At 47.6% G+C, this 20,223-nt stretch overlaps 1 protein-coding gene across 1 annotated transcript; it reads left to right on the top strand.

Moving 5' to 3' along the window:
• Nucleotides 1-326: 326 nt before the first annotated feature.
• LOC141219269 (uncharacterized) lies at nt 327-17,124 on the top strand. The gene is made up of 9 exons (XM_073666044.1): nt 327-449; nt 1,953-2,095; nt 2,415-2,594; nt 4,316-4,439; nt 6,466-6,563; nt 6,642-6,720; nt 7,755-7,852; nt 7,977-8,094; nt 15,705-17,124. The coding sequence occupies exons 1-9, from the start codon at nt 332-334 to the stop codon at nt 16,916-16,918; spliced, it is 2,172 nt and encodes a 723-aa protein (XP_073522145.1). The 5' UTR covers nt 327-331; the 3' UTR covers nt 16,919-17,124.
• Nucleotides 17,125-20,223: the final 3,099 nt, after the last annotated feature.

Genomic DNA, 20,223 nt, shown 5'->3' with positions numbered 1-20,223 from the left:
AGGCGGAGCTCTGATGAGGGGCGTGGTCTGAGCGCTGAGGAGGGGCGTCTTCTTCGTGGCCCGGGGCCCCACATGCTGAGGGCTCAGTGCTGGAGTCCCCGCCCTGTACACAGACAGCAGCCTCCGCTGTGACTCCATCCATCACCACTGGGGCTGACACCAGAGAGCAACAGAGCGCAACACAGACCTACACCGAGCGGGAGGAGCTGCGGTGACGTCATCACATCACATGGCCTTCACTTCTCTCCTGAGCCCCGCCCACTGATCACATGTCAGTGACGTCACCACAGGTCCTTCACCACTTCTCTCCTGAGCTCCGCCCCCTGATCACATGGCGGTGACGTCACCACAGGTCCTCCCGCTGTCAGTGCAGCAGCTCCGTCCTGGCTGTGCGCAGCTCTTGCTCTCTGGTATCAGCCAGCAGCAGGTTTCCGCTTCCCGCCATTCCGGTGAGATTACAGGGAGGGTTTGTGGTGAATCTGTGAGAGGAGAGTGTGGGGTGAGATCAGAGCTGTTCCTGTGGAGGCTCCTGCTCCATGTGACTGCGGCTCCTCAGTGTTGTATGGGGGATGTGCAGCGGCTCCTCCTCACCTCACCGCCCCCGCTGGAGGTGGAGTTACCACGGTGACCGCCCCCCCGCTGGAGGTGGAGTTACCACGGTGACCGCCCCCCGCTGAAGGTGGAGTTACCACGGTGACCGCCCCCCGCTGGAGGTGGAGTTACCACGGTGACCGCCCCCCGCTGGAGGTGGAGTTACCACGGTGACCGCCCCCCGCTGGAGGTGGAGTTACCACGGTGACCGCCCCCCGCTGGAGGTGGAGTTACCACGGTGACCGCCCCCCGCTGGAGGTGGAGTTACCACGGTGACCGCCCCCCGCTGGAGGTGGAGTTACCACGGTGACCGACCCCTGCTGGAGGTGTAGTTACCACGGTGACCGTCCCCCGCTGGAGGTGGAGTTACCAGGTGACCGTCCCCCACTGGAGGTGGAGTTACCACGGTGACCGTCCCCCGCTGGAGGTGGAGTTACCACGGTGACCGTCCCCCGCTGGAGGTGGAGTTACCACGGTGACCGTCCCCCGCTGGAGGTGGAGTTACCACGGTGACCGTCCCCCGCTGGAGTTGGAGTTACCACGGTGACCGCCCCCGCTGGAGGTGGAGTTACCACGGTGACCACCTCCGCTGGAGGTGGAGTTACCACGGTGACCGTCCCCCGCTGGAGGTGGAGTTACCACAGTGACCGTCCCCCGCTGGAGGTGTAGTTACCACGGTGACCGTCCCCCCGCTGGAGGTGTAGTTACCACGGTGACCGTCCCCCGCTGGAGGTGGAGTTACCACGGTGACCGTCCCCCGCTGGAGGTGTAGTTACCACGGTGACCGTCCGCTGGAGGTGTAGTTACCACTGTGACCGTCCCCTGTTGGCGGTGTAGTTACCATGGTGACAGTCCTCTGCTGGTGGTGTAGTTTCCACGGTGACCGTCCTCTGCTGGAGGTTTAGTTACCACGGTGACCGTCCTCTGCTGGAGGTTTAGTTACCACGGTGACCGTCCTCCCTTGGAGGTTTAGTTACCACGGTGACCGTCCTCCCCTGGAGGTTTAGTTACCACGATGGCCGTCCTCCCCTGGAGGGTTAGATACCACGGTGACCGTCCTCCCCTGGAGGTTTAGATACCACGGTGACCGTCCTCCCCTGGAGGTTTAGTTACCACGGTGACCGTCCTCCCCTGGAGGTTTAGTTACCACGGTGACCTTCCTCCGCTGGAGGTGTAGTTACTACGGTGACCGACCTCCTACGAGGCTGATAATGAGCGGTCAGGTCGGTGGAGGAGGCCTCGGTGGAGTTTGTGGCTTTTCCTCCAGATTCTTCCTGATAAATGTCGGATATTTGGAGCAGAATTCAGTGATTGTCGTTATATCGTCCTCTGTGATCTCCATCTTCTCCTTTATCATGAAGACGCCGGCAGGACGAGATCCCTCCAGCTGATCCAGTGCTCATCCCTCCTTCTCCTGAATGACCCCCCGAGGATGGACGAGGATGAGACCACCAGAAGATTATTACACTTCACCCTGGAGATCGTCTCCCTGCTGAGCGGAGAGGTAACTCCTCTACATTTCTATCAGCTTTATTGTGTTATGTAACAAGTCCGACATCAGGAAGAGGAAATCCAGAAGAGGAAGAGAAGGATTCTTTACTGTAAGAGCAGTGATTGTGTGCAGCTCTCTGCCAGGAGGAGTTGTCATGGGGATTCCCTATAAGAGCTGTAGAGGGGCCTGGATGTCTGTCCTGAGTGTAATAATATTCCAGGTTATGGCCCCAGATTACTGGAGACGGTTATTGATCCCGGGATTTCTACTGATTGTCAGATCTGGAGTCGGGAAGGAATTCTTCTCCCTAAGTGTCTCTCTCCATACACAGGATTACACAATAGTGAGGAAGACAGCGGGGGAGGGTGTGACTCCCATCATCCATCTCCAGGAGTCAGGAGGGCGGAGCCCGGACCCCATCACAGAGCCTCCCCCGCACCCCCCGATACATGAGAGGAAGAGGAAGATCCTAGAGCTCAGCAACAAGATGATTGAGCTGCTGAGCGGAGAGGTGACTGCTGGGACATTATACAGGACAGCACTGGAGGATTCTGGGTGATGAGCAGAGAGGTGACTGCTGGGACATTATACAGGACAGCACTGGAGGATTCTGGGTGATGAGCAGAGACGTGACTGCAGGGACATTATACAGGACAGCACTGGAGGATTCTGGGTGATGACCGGAGAGGTGACTGCTGGGATATTATACAGGACAGCACTGGAGGATTCTGGGTGATGAGCGGAGAGGTGACTGCTGGAACATTATACAGGACAGCACTGGAGGATTCTGGGTGATGACCGGAGAGATGACTGCTGGGATATTATACAGGACAGCATTGGAGGATTCTGGGTGATAACCGGAGAGGTGACTGCTGGGATATTATACAACATAGCACTGGAGGATTCTGGGTGATGACCGGAGAGGTGACTGCTGGAACATTATACAGGACAGCACTGGAGGATTCTGGGTGATGACCGGAGAGGTGACTGCTGGGATATTATACAGGACAGCACTGGAGGATTCTGGGTGATGACCGAAGAGGTGACTGCTAGGACATTATACAGGACAGCACTGGAGGATTCTGGGTGATGACCGGAGAGGTGACTGCTGAGACATTATACAGGAGAGCACTGGAGGATTCTGGGTGATGACCGGAGAGGTGACTACTGGGACATTATACAGGACAGCACTGGAGGATTCTGGGTGATGTCCGGAGAGGTGACTGCTGGGACATTATACAGGATAGCACTGGAGGATTCTGGGTGATGAGTGGAGAGGTGACTGCTGGGATATTATACAGGACAGCACTGGAGGATTCTGGGTGATGACCGGAGAGCTGACTGCTGGGACATTATTCAGGACAGCACTGGAGGATTCTGGGTGATGACCGGAGAGGTGACTGCTGGGACATTATTCAGGACAGCACTGGAGGATTCTGGGTGATGACCAGAGAGGTGACTGCTGGGACATTATTCAGGACTGCACTGGAGGATTCTGGGTGATGAGCGGAGAGGTGACTGCTGGGACATTATACAGGATGGCACTGGAGGATTCTGGGTGATGACTGGAGATGTGACTGCTGGGACATTATACAGGACAGCACTGAAGGATTCTGGGTGATGAGCGGAGAGGTGACTGCTGGGACATTATACAGGACGGCACTGGAGGATTCTAGTTGATGAGCGGAGGTGTGACTGCTAGGACATTATACAGGACGGCACTGGAGGATTCTGGGTGATGACTGGAGAGGTGACTGCTGGGACATTATACAGGACAGCACTGGAGGATTCTGGGTGATGAGCGGAGAGGTGACTGCTGGGACATTATACAGGACGGCACTGGAGGATTCTGGGTGATGACTGGAGAGGTGACTGCTGGGACATTATACAGGACAGCACTGAAGGATTCTGGGTGATGAGCGGAGAGGTGACTGCTGGGACATTATACAGGACAGCACTGGAGGATTCTGGGTGATGACCGGAGAGGTGGCTGCTGGGACATTATACAGGACAGCACTGGAGGATTCTGGGTGATGACTGGAGAGGTGACTGCTGGGACATTATACAGGACAGCACTGGAGGATTCTGGGTGATGAGCGGAGAGGTGACTGCTGGGACATTATACAGGACAGCACTGGAGGATTCTGGGTGGTGACCGGAGATCTGACTGCTGGGACATTATACAGGACGGCACTGGAGGATTCTGGGTAATGGCGGTGTCGTTGTTGTCAGGTTCCTATAAGGTGTCAGGACGTCGCTGTCTATCTCTCCATGGAGGAGTGGGAGTATCTAGAAGGACACCAGGATCGGTACCAGGAGGTGATGATGGAGGAGCTCCGGCCTCTGACATCACCAGGTGAGAGGAGACTCTTGTTGGCTCCGGTGGATGTGATGACGTCTCTCGGCCTCGTCCTATAGTAGATGAGTTTTCTCCAGACTTGCTCTGGTTTTCTCTACATTTTCTCACAGCTTTCATTCCCTGATTATTCTCTTCTGATCTGTGAGTCGCGGTTTCTCCGCTGTCGTCTTCATCAGTCTTGAGTCTTCGTCCTCGGCGGCTTCTTTCAGAATCTTTCACCTTCCTTAGAGCATCGGTCACATTTTGTCTGCAGATGTCCCAGCGCTTCTGTCCGTTCTCTCCTGTGAGATCTTTCGGTACCTGAGTCTGTCGTGGATTGTTACTCAGCAGAGTCGGGGTTAATTTACTGATGATTTCCCCCCTAATCCGCTGTCGCTCGTCCGTCCCTCAGAATCGGTTCAGGCTCAATGTCGTCATCAGTCGTGGTCGGGCGTCCTTCTCCTCCCTCTTGGCTGACACTTGTGTGACCTTCCTTGGTTTCCTCCGTTCATTCTTCTTCTTTGTGACAAATCACTTTCTCCGTACTGAGCACAAAGTCCTGGATAAATATCGGCATCGGACCGTCCCTCAGACCCCGAAACACGAGTCCTGAGATAAAGATGGAGCGTGGTGGAGCCGATCACCCACCAGAGCCTGACATGGAGGCTCCAGCAGTTCTCCAGCCCCCGTGTCTATTCACCACTCGCTCTGCAGGAGGAGAAGCACAGAACTTTCCGTATTGGAGGAGAAGGTCGGATCACCGCGCACTCCTCTCTATAGGGGTAATGTGTCTCCTGGAGGAGAGCGGCGATTCTGAGTACGGAGAGTTATAGGCCGTGCAATGCCCCATGGGAAATAAGATATGCAGAGAACGGGGTCTCTAGCGCCACCTACAGGAGGCAGCAATCATAGGAGTCAATAGCAATGTTTCAACCCCATCCTGTTGGGGAAAATTTCCATTTTTTTCATTTTTTTTCCTCTTCTTCCATAAGCCAGAACATTTTTATTTTCTATCCACAGATGTTTGGGGTTTTGTGTTTTTTTCGCAGGACAAATTGTGCATTTTACCATATAATGTGCTGAAATCAGGAAAAAAAAAATCCAGCTGAGGTGAGACAGTTAGTGAAAAAAAAACAAAACGCAATTCCACATTTATATTTTGTTTTTTGTTTCTTTGCATTTATTGGGCGGTAAGAACGACCTTGTGGCGATTTTCCAGGTCAGAACAGGTACAGCGATTCCAAACTTGTTTTTTTGTTTTTTGAATATATTTTTTGGGTTAAACAGATTCTGTGGCATCGGACCAGACAATCTCTCCTTGGCTCCCCGTGTGCATCAGTAAGCGCCCATGACCCCGGTGCCGGCTCTCTAGTTGTCCTTTCTACACATTGATAGGTACTAACCGCTGCGTACCTGGTGCTCCCCACAACACCGTCCTTCTGGTTTCTGTGACTTCATCCGTCAGCCGTACATGTGCCCTTTTTTCCTCCTTCAGAGACAAACGCAGAACTTTTCAGCACTTGCTGCCTATTTTAGTGTTTATATCGAGGCGGATGTGGAGATTTATGTCTATTTAAAAAGGACTAAAAACGCATTAACTCGTATCTTTTTGGCTCTCAAAATACAATCACTGGTAAATGGTCACCGTCCTTCCCTCAATCTCCATACAGTGAATTAGGAGAGAAGAAACCGATAGATGGAAATGTGGAGCTTTCTCCAGCTCCTCTGTGGTTCCGTCCCTGGTGGAGACGAGACTTGGAGAAGTTGTGTTTTTTAGTACAGCTTCTCCATCTGACTGACGAGGGTCTTCTCTGTCCCTCTCCTCAGGGTCCTCATCCTCCGAGAGCATTAGGCTTTGGCCTCGCTGATTATCACTTCATAGTTGAGGCCACAATGTGCTGGGACCTCTGTACCGGGGGTGAGGACCACAACAATGTAATTTATTCCCTGATACATAAACCTAGAATTACCGGTTCTGAGAGACGGATCTCAAATATAGATAGATACACGGCAGGTCATGTATTCAGTCTCTGTGTCTCCACAGATGGATCCAGGAGGAGAAATCCACCAGAGAGATGTCCCCGTCCTCTGTATCCCCAGGACTGTCCAGAGGAGAATCACAACATCCCAGAGGATCATCAGGTAGATGACACTGAAGTCCCCACAACATCTGACCATGAAGTAATGGGACCTGAGCCCATCTTACATTTTTATTTTTAGGGTGAAGATCTGATTGATAATAAGATTGAGGTTATCGATGAAGAAGAAGAGATGATGGATTCATGGACCAATCAGCAGGGTGAGAAGAGGAGACTGTCATATCTGTTCTCTGGTCACCTACTACTACTCCCGTCATCTCATCACATGACACAATCTATTCCATCACTGAATTCATCATCTTTCCGCCATCCCATTCACCCCCCCCCCCCCAACTGACCTATCTATCAATGTCAATGGCTGTCCACTCTCCCCAGTCCCTCAAGCTCGCTGCCTTGGAGTAACCCTGGACTCTGATCTCTCCTTCAAACCACATATCCAAGCCGACTCCAACTCAAGAATATCTCCTGGATCCGCACATTCCTCAACCATGAATCTGCAAAAACACTAGTGCACGCTCTCATCATCTCCCGCCTCGACTACTGCAACCTCTTGCTCTGTGGCCTTCCCTCTAACACTCTCGCACCCCTCCAATCTATCCTAAACTCTGCTGCCCGACTAATTCACCTTCCCCCCGCTATTCCCCGGCCTCTCCTCTCTGTCACTCTTCACTGGCTCCCCATTGCTCAGAGACTCCAGTTCAAAACCCTAACCATGACATACAAAGCCATCCACAACCTGTCTCCTCCATATATCTCTGACCTAGTCTCCCGTTACATACCCGCACGCAACCTCCGATCCTCACAAGATCTCCTTCTCTACTCCCCTCTTATCTCTTCCTCCCACAATCGCATACAAGATTTCTCCCGTGCATCCCCCCCTACTCTGGAACTCTCTACCCCAACACATCAGACTCTCGTCGACCATGGAAACCTTCAAAAGGAGCCTGAAGACCCACCTCTTCCAACAAGCCTACAACCTGCAGTAACCACCACTCCACAAATAGCGCTGCATGACCAGCTCTACCCTCACCTACTGTATCCTCACCCATCCCTTGTAGATTGTGAGCCCTCGCGGGCAGGGTCCTCGCTCCTCCTGTACCAGTCGCTGTCACATTGTGTTCAAGATTATTGTACTTGTTTTTGCTATGTATACCCCATTTCACATGTAAAGCGCCATGGAATAAATGGCGCTATAATAATAATAATAATAATAATCACTGTGTGTTTCCTACAGATGGACTCATGAAAAGAAATCCACCAGAGAGATGTCCCCGTCCTCTGTATTCCCAGGACTGTCCAGAGGAGAATCACAACATCCCGGAGAGTCATCAGGTAGACGGTGCTGAGCCCTGTACCGGATCTGTATATGGGGGGACATTTCTGGTACTGAGGTCATAGATGTCACAGATTTTGGTGGTTTCTTGTATTGTGCTGATTGTTACATCTGATATATCAGGAGGAAGATCCGACTAAGAATAAAGTGAAGAATGAAACAGAAAAAGAAGCGATGACGAGGAGGGATCAGCTGTGTGTGAGTGACGGGAAGGAGGAGATTCCGGTAGATGTTTCCACAGGTATGTAATAATGACCGGCGTGTGATGATGATGACTGGCGTATGACGATGATGATTGGCATGTGACTATGATTAGCGGCGTGTGATGATGATGATGATGTCCGGCGTGTGATGATGATGATGACCGGTGTGTGATATCGTGTGGAGTCTCCGGTGCAGTGAAGCTTTATCCTCTGTCCACATCACAGCAGAAGAGTCCGGTGATGGCGCGGCTGCTCCTGTAGAGTCCGGATGCGCACAGATGACTAACAGGGCCGCCTCCACACCTGTTTTTGATGATTTAGGAATCAAATTCTTAATTTTCCTAATTATATGACTTCTAATATTACTTCCATATTTTTATTACACAAGTCCCGTGCTGCCATATAAATGACTGAGCTTGTGATCCAGACAGAACCTTTGGCAGAAGATTCCCTGTAATGAGGCAGATGGAGGCATTGTGGACCCCGTCTGACCTGGATTTGGCATTCTCCGTCTTTTCAGCGTGCGTAAAAGAGCCGTTAGCACAGTTTTGTGCATCTCTGAAAAGATGGACACAGCTGAACAGAGGCCTGACGGTGTCCAGAGTAACTCTGCTGCCACATTATAGTGAATGGATCCCTTGGGGGTGTCATCTGAATCACGTATTTTGTAGATTTAGATGGAAACCCTGATGTAAGTGCTCAGCGTAGAGCGCAGGATAAATGTGATCAAAATGTTTTGTACCCCAGAATGCCACCAATAAAAGCTTCTACTCAACCCACGAAAAACAAGTCCCCACTCTGGTTCATCATATTAACAAAAACATAAGGTGTCCACATTATGTGACGTGGCTCCCACCTAATGAAATCCAGCAAAATCTGCTCATCTAAATATCCTCTCTTCCTGTGTCCCACAGTATGCTTAAACCACAAGTTAGCGTCCACATGTTTTGCATTATTGTAGCAAGGAGAGCCCACTTAATTTACAGGGTGCGTGTCTCCAGAAGCACAAGCTGAGCATAATGTACTAGGCACTGCAATATACCGGGCGCTACTGTGTACTGGGCACTACATCGTATGGGCGCTGTGACGATACAGCTTAAAATTTTAATTAGCCAGATGATTAGATTTGTTAAGTCACAGTGGCTCAGTGGTTAGCACTGTAGCCTTGCAGCGCTGGGGCCCTGGGGTCAAATCCCACCAAGGACAACATCTGCAAATAGTTTGTATGTTCTCCCCGTGTTTGCTTGGGTTTCCTATAGATTCTCCGGTTTCCTCCCACATTCCAAAGACATCCTGATAGGGAATTTATATTATGAGCCCCAATGGGGACAGTGCCCATAATGTCTGTATATGGCGCGATATAAGTGAGTAAAATATATAAATGAATACACTATTATCTTGGTGTTGACTTGTAAATGTTTGTGTATTTATGTGCCTGGTCAATAAGAACAGACCAGTATTTGTATAACCCTGAATATTAACTTCTATTTGTTTGGAAACAAGGATGTTTACTATGCTAAAGACATGTTGCACTAAAAGGCAACTAGATGTTTATTTACAAGAGCCCCCTGTGATACCAACTATGTAAATTGATTAGCTCAAACAATGCCCTCCGTAACACCTTACCTGTGAATGTGTACTTGCACAGACAACTGTAGCTATTTTTAAGGGACATGTGCTTCTGTAGTAGTTAGTCTTGAAGCAGAGAATCAGAAAGGAGAATGAGAGACATCCTTCAGGACAGTAGATGGGTAGCATGTCAATTCCATTCAAAGAGACACAGATTTGGATTCTACATGACTCCGGCATAAGGGTATCATCCCTGAATGGAAAGATACGGATCTCTGCTCCATTGACAATCAGAGAACAAGGATACATTTGGGGAGACCAGGTTGGGATGATGAAGTCACTTGGCCCCATGGATATGTTGTTTGGAGTTGCCGGGAAGGACCCACTGGTCGCCTGGAACCCATGGAGACATTCAAAGAAGCCAGATTGGGACCCACTGGTCATCTGGCCCCATAGAAACTCTTGGAAAAGCCAGGTTGGGACCCTCAGGTCAACTGGCCTTGTACCTTGATGGACTACTAGCTTCCTAAGCTTACCGCTACCTTCTCTCTGTGGGGACCCGCCATAAGCGAGAAGCCACTGGTTGAGGTAGTTGGCCCTGGAAGTTTCCAAAGTTGCAGCTGTTCTATCCCAGGCGGGCGGAGTGGAATGGTGAGACTGTGTAATGTTGTACCATCTTAGGTATTTGCTGGGACTGTTCTGTGTGTTTATTGTCCTCTTTGTGGTTCAGTAAAGTATTGCCACGCTGTTTTACCCTCACCCTGTGTTGTCTGAGTAGCATTTCGCCCATGGAAGACCCCGGGTCTTCACAGGCACTATAATGGAATATTTGCATTTTCACTTTGCAACATCCACTGCTGCTCGTTTCTGAAAAACATTGATGGAGTCAAATCAATCACTATACCTGTAGATAAATTCTCAGATAGGTGTAATTTCCAAAACGGGATCACTTGAGGGGGGATTCTGCTCTTCTGCACTTAGGGGCTCCTTATATGGAGTCCGCAAACTATTCTAAAAAAATTTGTTCTCCAAGAGTCAAGTAGCGCTCGCTATATGCTGCCCCACGCTGCATATCTGACCGTCTTTTCCAAACTGTATCTATCTGTCTCCCGGTATGTTCCCTGCATCCAATATCTGCTGTGTATCCACTGATCCCTGCTAATTTCATTCTAACTGTCCTTGGTATGTTTGATCCCATCTGCACGTTCATCACCTCAATCCTTTGATCCCAAAACACACTGGTCCTTGACTGTCTATTTCCTGAATACATTTAGCCTCTGTGTCCTAATTACTCCCCCCTCCACCCATGCTTTTGTGAGCAGTCTTCCTGCGGCTCCTGCTCACCTGAGCCATCTCATGTGCTGTTCAGAGCTCCATAAATCAAGTGAGCCAAGTCTGGCACAGACGGGTCTGGTTTCTAAAGGGTCGCTTTTTAAGGGTCTAAAAATGAAATATGCCAGAAATGGGACAGAAGTGACCAGAATGTACGAATAACTATTTACTAATTGTACTTAGATTCTCTTTCTCATTCACACTTAACATTCATTATACTAACATACACCCTTACTGTTTTTGCCCCACTAATCCTAACTGTGCTTCGCTATCCCCAAACCCCAGCACCCTCTAACCAAATCATCATCTCTCCTTCCCTCTTACCTCCCCACCTGACCTCATCTACAGACCTGCTCCTCAACCTCAGGTCTATCCTACCAAAACATAACACAAGCCGGACACTCTCCTTCTCCCACCTGCTCTCCCTCTCTCTACTTCTCCTCACTGCTGGCGACATATCTCCCAATCCTGGACCCCCACAGCTTGTACCTTCGACCAATTCCCCCACCTATCGCTTCAAACCAACTGCAAACTACCACAACCTCTTTTATGTAAAACCCGTGCCCATGATGCCCACCCCCCTGCTCCCTCTCTCTGTAGCACCCTGGAATGCCCGCTCTGTCTGCAACAAGCTCCATTTTGTCCACGACCTCTTTACCTTTCGCAGTCTCCTTCCTGGGCATCACAGAGACATGGCTGACACCTTCCGACACTGCCTCCTCTGCTGCGCTGTGTTACGGTGGCTTGCACTTCACCCGCACTCCTCTCCCTGGTGACAGACATGGTGGAGGAGTGGGTCTTCTCCTTTCTAACAACTGCACCTTTGGCCCTATTCCCCCTCTACCCGACACCTTCCGACACTGCCTCCCCTGCTGCGCTGTGTTACGATGGCTTGCACTTCACCCGCACTCCTCGCCCTGGTGACAGACATGGTGGAGGAGTGGGTCTTCTCCTTTATAACATCTGCACCTTTGGCCCTACTCCCCCTCTACCCTCCCTTATTCTCCCTTCTTTTGAAGTCCACTCTGTCCTCATCTACTCTCCCTCCAACCTCCAAGTGGCTGTCATATATCGACCGCTAGGCTCGGTCACTGCCTTTATTGACCAATTCGCCACCTGTCTTCTTTACTTTCTCTCTGCTGACATTCCTACAATCATCATGGGCGATTTCAACATCCCCACTGACACATGCCAGTCAACAGCACCCAAACTCCTGTCACTTACTTCATCCTTTGGACTTACTCAGTGGTCCTCCTCAGCCACCCACACAGACGGACACACCCTAGACCTCATCTTCATCCGACTCTGCTCCCTATCTAACCTCACAACCTCCCCCCTTCCCCTATCTGACCATCATCTACTCACTTTCTCATCCCTGTCCTCGTCACCTGTCACCCATGTCCAGCAACTAGCACACCCCCTTAGAAACCTTGTACATCTAGACACTCACAAACTCTCTGACTCTATTCTACCACTGACATCCATATCTTCACTCCACAACACAAACAGCGCCACTGCTTTCTACAATGCCACTCTCGCATCAGCTATTGACTCGGTTGCCTCTTATGCATGGCAAAGCACGACGAGTCAATAGGCAAACCTGGCATAAAAACCTCACTAAACAGCGTAGCAACACTCGCATTCAAATCAGCACTCACCTCTGCTAAACAGGCCTACTTCACAACCCTCATATTTTCCCTGTCCTACAACCCCAAATAGTTATTCAACACTTTTAACTCGCTCCTCTGCCCTCCACTTCCCCCTCCGACCTCTGTCATCTCTGCTGAGGAGTTTGCCACACACTTCAAAAACAAGATTGACCAAACAGGGCAAGTCTTTACTGCCCAACCACCACAATCCCTTTGTTTTCCACACCATTGCTCTTCCCCCATAACCTCCCTTCCCAACATCACGGAAAGAGACCTTACTCGTCTCCTCTCCAAATCACACCTCACCACTTGTGCACTCGACCCCATCCCTAACCCATCTCTTCAACCTATCACTAACTTCAATTACCTTCCCCGCTGCCTTCAAACATGCCACAATCACACCCATCCTCAAAAAGCCATCCCTCGACCCAACTGCCTTGTCCAGCTATAGCCCCATTTCGCTCCTCCCATTTGCCTCCAAACTTCTTGAGCAACATGTTCACGCTAAACTTTGCTCCCACTTCTCATCTAATTCTCTCTTCGACAACCGACAATCCTGCTTCCGCCCCCACCATTCCACCGAAACTGCTTTTACCAAAATCACCAATGACTTACAGCCAAAGCTAACAGACAATTCTCTGTACTACTTCTTCTTAACCTGTCCTCTGCTTTCGATACAGTTGACCACTGCCTCCTACTACAGATCCTCTCTTCCTTTGGCGTCAAAGACCTTGCTCTGTCTTGGATCTCCTCATACCTTTTTAACAGCACATTTAGCGTCTCCCACTCACAAACTACATCCTCACCCCTCCCCCTCTTTTCTCAATGTATACCCTTGGCCTGGGACAGCTCATAAAATCCCATGGCTTCCAGTACCATCTGTACGCTGATGACACCCAGATCTACCTCTCTGCTGTCCAGAATCCCAGCGTGTCTATCAGCCATATCCTCCTTCTTCTCCTCTCGCTTCCTCAAGCTCAATGTGCACAAAACTGAACTCCTCATCTTTCCCCCAACTCGCATATCTTTCCCACTTGATCTTTCTATCACAATAAAGTACATCACGCATCCCCTGTACTGACAATCCGCTGCCTCGGAGTAACCCTGTCCTTCAAACCTCACATCCAAGCTCTCGCCACCTCCTGTCGCCTCCAGCTCAAAAATATTTCCAGAATTCGTCCTTTCCTCAACCCTCAATCTACTAAACTGCTTGTGCATGCCCTCATCATCTCCCGCCTCGACTACTGCAACATCCTCCTCTGTGGCCTACCTGCTAACACTCTCACACCCCTCTGGTCCATCCTTAACTCTGCTGCGCGACTGGTCCATCTCTCGCCTCGCTACTCCTCTGCTACCCCCTTTGCAAATCCCTTCACTGGCTCCCAATTGCCCAACGTATCCAGTTCAAGCTACTAACACTGACCTACAAAGCCATCCATAACCACTCTCCTCCGTACATCTCTGAACTAATCTCCCGATACATTCACTTACGTAATCTCCGGTCCTTTCAACACCTCCTTCTCTTCTCCACACTTATTCGTTCCTCGCCAAATCGCCTCCAAGATTTCTCCTGAATATCCCCCATCCTATGGAAGTCTGTGCCTCAACACGTCTTATTATCCGCCATATTTGGATCCTTCAGACGGAACCTGAAAACCCATCTCTTCAAACAAGCTTCCAGCCTGCCATGACCTTCCTTGCTGCCACCTCAACAACACCGGAGCTATTGCAACCCCCCCAACCTACTGTCTCCTTCCCCGCTCCTGTAGAATGTAAGCCCACAAGGGCAGGGTCCTCTTCCCTCTGTACCCGTCTATCATTGTTAGTTTGTTTACTGTAAGTGATATCTGTATTTGGCATGTAACCCCTTCTCATGTACAGCACCATGGAATCAATGGCGCTATATAAATAAGTAATAATAATAACTCTCCTTCCCTCCCGAGTCTCGCCATGTGGCTAAGCAGTACTGTACAGCCACATATAGTTCAGCAGAAATTGTGTAACAAATTATGTGGTCATTTTTACCCATTTACCTTTGTGAATATGTAAAATCTGGGCCTAAAACAACATTATAGTGGTAAAAATTAATTTTTTGTGTCTTCTCCGTTCAATGGTATAACATTTTGTGCAACACATATGGCGTCAAAACGCTCACTACACCCCTAGATAATGTATTTGTGAAAATGATTAATTTGTGGCCAAAATAACGTTTTTTGGGGAAATTTTTTTCCCTTCCACATTGCTTTAATTCCTGTAAAGCCCCTAAAGGGTTAATAAACTTCTTGAATGTGGTTTTGAGGACTGTGAGGGGTGCAGTTTTTAAAATGGTGTCACTTTTGGGTATTTTCTATCACAGGACCCTCAGTCACTTTAAATGTGATGTTTTCCCTAAAAAAATATGGTTTTGTAAATTTTGTTGGAAAAAATGAGAAATTGCTGATGAACTTTTAACTCTTCTAACTTCCTAACAAGTTTCATCAATGATGCTGATGTAAAGTAGATATGTGGAAAATGTTATTTATTAACTATTTTGTGTGATATAACTCTCTGGCTTAAGGGCATAAAAATTCACAGGTTGAAAATTACAAAATACTCAAATTTTTTTTTGCTAATTTATTTTTATATTTTCATAATTAAAGGCAAATAATAACGACCAAAATTTACCACTAACATAAAGTGCAATCTGTCACAAAAAAAACAGTCTCAGAATCAGTGGGATACGTTGAATTACCACATAAAGTGATGCTGGTCAGAATTGTAAAATGAGGCCGGGTCATTAACCCACATAACGAGCAAAGTATCTTGGTCCTTTAGGAGTTAATGTACCTTCAGCACTATTGCAGTTTTCTGAGGTTTCCTATTATGCTCTTATGCATGCTGTGGACATGATTACGGTGGCCAGAGCTCGACTGCTCCTGGATGTAGGGCCGCCTTCACTTTACCCGTCATTGTGTTAATGTTATGGCATGTAGTTGTCTTCCTTATTACCGGTACTTTCACTGACGAGGGTCTTCATTGTGAGATCCATAAAATACATTCTGAAATCTCTTTGGATATGATTTTTTTCTTTAACACAAATCTATGTTTCATCCTAATAGGAAATCTTTGTGAGAATAACGGTTTATCACTAAATTGTAAAAAAGAAGATATCATGAAGCACTCTAATGGAGGAAACCTCATCACCCTTCCTGCACCTCCTGGACTTCACAGCACTTCACTTTCTTATAATCCTCCTAATCATGAGGAACCCTCTCCTGAGCAATCTCACATTGTTACCACTATTCCAGGTGACACAGTGGATACAAGACTTCAGTGTGACAAGCAATTTACTAAAAGCTCAGCTCAGACACAAAGAAAACACAAAGGAGAAAAGCCATACTCCTGTTCAGAATGTGGGAAATGCTTTACAAGTAAATCAAAATATGTTATACATGAGAGAATTCACACAGGAGAAAAGCCGTTTTCATGTTCAGAATGTGGGAAGTCCTTCACAGATAAAGGGAGTCTTATAAAACATCAGAGAATTCACACAGGTGAGAAGCCATATTCATGTTCAGAATGTGGGAAGTCCTTCACAGATAAAGGGAGTCTTATAAAACATCAGAGAATTCACACAGGAGAGAAGCCGTATTCATGTTCAGAATGTGGAAAATGCTTTACAGATAAAGGGAATCTTATTACACATCAGAGAATTCATACAGGAGAGAAGACATATTCATGTTCAGAATGTGGAAAATGCTTTAAAGATAAAGGGAATCTTATTAGACATCAAAGAAGTCACACAGGAGAAAATACTTTTTCATGTTTACAATGTGGAAAGTTCTTTACAAATAAATCATATCTTGTTACACATCAGAGAATTCACACAAGAGAGAAGCCATATTCATGTTCAGAATGTGAGAAGTCCTTCAGAGATAAAGCGAGTCTTATTATACATCAGAGAATTCACACAGGAGAGAAGCCATATTCATGTTCAGAATGTGAGAAATGTTTTATAGATAATTCAGTGCTTGTTAAACATCAAAGAATTCACACAGGAGAAAAGCCGTATTCATGTTCAGAATGTGGGAAATGCTTTACAGTCAAATGGAATCTTATTATACACCAGAGAATTCACACAGGAGAGAAGCCATATTTGTGTTCAGAATGTGGGAAATGTTCTAGAAGTAAATCAGATCTTGTTAGACATCAAAAAATTCACACCAGGGAGAAACCGTTTTCTTGTTTACAATGTGGAAAAAGCTTTAGAGATGAATCAAAACTTCTTGTACATCAGAGAATTCACACAGGAGAGAAGCCGTATTCATGTTGACTTTGAGAAATGCTTTACAAAAAAAGTCTTTTGAGCCACGAGAGAAGTCACACAGGAGAGAAGCCGTATTCATGTTCAGAATGTGGGAAATCTTTTACACATAAATCATATCTTGTAAAACATGAGTAGTCAAACAGGAAAGAAACTGTAATTATGTTCTCTGTGTTTCATCAATTTTAATAAACATTGCTCAGCATAAATGAGTACACCCCTTTTGATAAATTTTATTTAATATCTCACTGAACACAAGAACAATTTCTAAAATTTTGCCAACACTGAATTCCATAGAATTTTTTTTAGAATCAAAACATGAAAGTAAGGTTGATTAGTGATTTGGTACTCGCCCGAGCATCTCAGTGCTCGAGATGTTTGGTACTCGGCGAGCATATTCTGAATGCTCGGGCGGGAGCCTGAGTCCTCTGCCTGCATGTTTGGTGCTGTTTAGACATTTAGACAGCCAATTAACATGGAGAGATTGCCTGCCAGCCACGGTAATGCCTCAGCCATATTGGTTGTGGCATTACAGTGATTGGCTGGCCGCATAGCGTCATTGGGTCTATATAAGACCTGGCGCCGCCATGCTCGTCACAGTCACTCCGGAATCAGACAGTGTAGGGAGAGGTGCTGCTGAGCGAGGGAGAGAATTGGCGGTTGTTTTAGTGAGGTATTCCACAGCATTACAAATCTACAGTAACAGTCCTTCTAAGGACTAATGCTACTGAATATTAATCCTGGTGATAGCAGGAGTTAGGCAGGCAGAGTTTGTGGAGAGCGTATACAACACAATAGGATCCTTTGCATGTTCTTTCTGCTGCTGTTACTCATATCCATAGTCCTAGATATCAGGGCTAATATTCTTATTGCTCTTAATCCTGATAATTTTGGTGAAAGCAATATAATACACCATTTTTACTGCTCCATTTGCTTGTTAGCAGCATACAGTCAGATTTGGTTGATTTTAACCCCTTCGCAACCCTGGGATTTTCCGTTTTTGCATTTTCGTTGTTTGCTCCCTTTGTTCCCAGAGCCATAGCGTTTTTATTTTTTGGTCAATATGGCCATGTGAGGGCTTATTTTTTTGCGGGACGAGTTGTACTTTTGAACGACATTACTGGTTTTACCATATCGTGTCCGGGAAAACGGGAAAAAAATTCCAAGTGCGGTCAAATTGCATAAAAAGTGCAATACAACAGATTGTTTTAAAAAATTTTTTTACCACGTTCACTGAATCCTAAAACTGACCTACCGGTATTATTCTCCAGGTCATTACGAGTTTGTAGACACCAAATATGTAGAGGTTCTCTTTTATTTAAGTAGTGAAAAAAAATTCCAAAGTTTGCTATAAAAAAAAAAAATGGCGCCATTTTCCAAGACCCGTAGCGTCTCCATTTTTTGGGATCTGGGGCTGGGTGAGGGCTTATTTTTTGCGCGCCGAGCTGAAGTTTTTATTGATACCATTTTGGGGTAGATCCGATGTTTTGATTGCCCATTATTGCATTTTATTGCAATGCTGCGGCGACCAAAAAGCGTAATTCTGGTGTTTAGAATTTTTTTCTCGTTATGCCGCTTACCGATCGGATTAATTCTTTTTTTTATATTGATAGATCGGGCAATTCTGAACGTGGCGATACCAAATATGTGTATGTGTTTCTTTATTATTATTTTATTTTGAATGGGGCGAAAGGGGGGTGATTTTAAACTTTTATATTTTTTACATTTTTTAATATTTTTAAAAACATTTTTTTTTTCCACTTTTTGCATGCTTCTATAGTCTCCATAGGAGACTAGAAGCAGCACTTGTCTGATCGCCTCTGCTACATACAGGGGATCAGCAGATCACCTCTATGCAGCAGAAATGCTCCTGTGCTATGAGCACCAACCACTAGGTGGCTGCTGCAGACCCAGGGTTGTCATGCTTACGCATCGGTGACCCGCGATCAAGTGACGGGGTCACGGCTGGGCGGGGTAAGTGGTGTGCTTCCGGAGCGGCAATGTTAAATGCCGCTGTCAGAGATTGACAGCGGCATTTAACATGTTAACAGCCGCAGTGGATCGCAATTTCCACCCGCGGCTGTTGCGGACACATGTCAGCTGACATGTGCCCGGTTGAACGGGTTTACAGCCTGGTGCGTACTAATACGCCACAGGCTGTAAAGGGGTTAATAGCATTGCTGTATTGTGGAAGCAGAGAAACTTGTCCATCATCTCAGGTGGTCAGATATTACTGTGGTAATAATCCAGACATTTTTGGAACGTGACAGATATTATACTCCATTTAAAGTCTGACAGCTGTGTCTTCAAACCTATTCACACTTGGTCGCTGACCAATAGCTTATCTATTAGGGCAGTGTTCCCCAACTCCAGGCCTCCAGGCCCACCAACAGGCCATGTTTTCAGGATTTCCTTAGTATTGCACAGGTGATATTTACATCACCTGCACAGGCAATAATCCCATCACCTGTGCAATACTAAATCCTGAAAACATGATCAAAGCTATACATGGAGTGAACATGCATGATTATATATAAAAGACCCACCAATACAATTCAAGATTGACATCACATGATTAAACTACCAATACAAAAGACAATCAAGATAACGTCACATTGGGGGCGTGGCCTAGCCAGGGATGTAGGCAGACGTGGTTCGGTGCTCTCTCGCCGACCGTCGCTGTGTGCGCCGACCCGGTATACCGCCGAGCCCTTCAGACACCGCCGGATCCTGTGAGAAGCTCTCCTGCCGCCCTGGGGAGCGTTTCTGACGAGCAGGAAAGAAGTAATGACCCGCACCAGGCAGCGAGATACTGGCCCTGGTAGAGGGGGCAGGGGCCAAGATGGCGCTGAGACTCAGGAGGAGGCGGCCAGAGAGAATGCGGCGTGCTCCAGGAGGACGTCGGCTGCTGCGCGCCTTGAGAGGTTTGCAAGAGTGGAAGTGGGTGAACACAGTGCTGGACTTTCAGAAAGGGAGGCTGGGGCAGAAGATGGTATGGAGGATCAGGAGAATACTGTGGGTGCAGGAGACTGTGCGGCTGATGGCTCTGGAGATGAGGTGCAGGACAAAAATATGGAGTCTGCTGCTGACCCTGCTGTGGAGGAACCCACCCTGAAAGATGTGTTCACTGTGGTGTCATACTGCAAACACGCGCTTACAAAGTTGTCAAAGCAGGTTACGGGTGTGCAAGCAGGAATTACTAACATTAAAGCTGCCATGCAGAAAGCCGATGTCTGCACAGGAGAGATAGAGGAAAGAGTGAGCGCGGCTGAGGACACCATAATATCTCTACAAGCTGCTCAGAAAAAGCCGGA

Source organism: Phyllobates terribilis, unplaced genomic scaffold (assembly GCF_046119375.1).
Source record: "Phyllobates terribilis strain yellow unplaced genomic scaffold, ASM4611937v1 Scaffold_259__1_contigs__length_2703414, whole genome shotgun sequence".
Classification (NCBI taxonomy): Eukaryota; Metazoa; Chordata; class Amphibia; order Anura; family Dendrobatidae; genus Phyllobates; species Phyllobates terribilis.
This window is presented reverse-complemented; position numbering and strand designations above follow the sequence as displayed.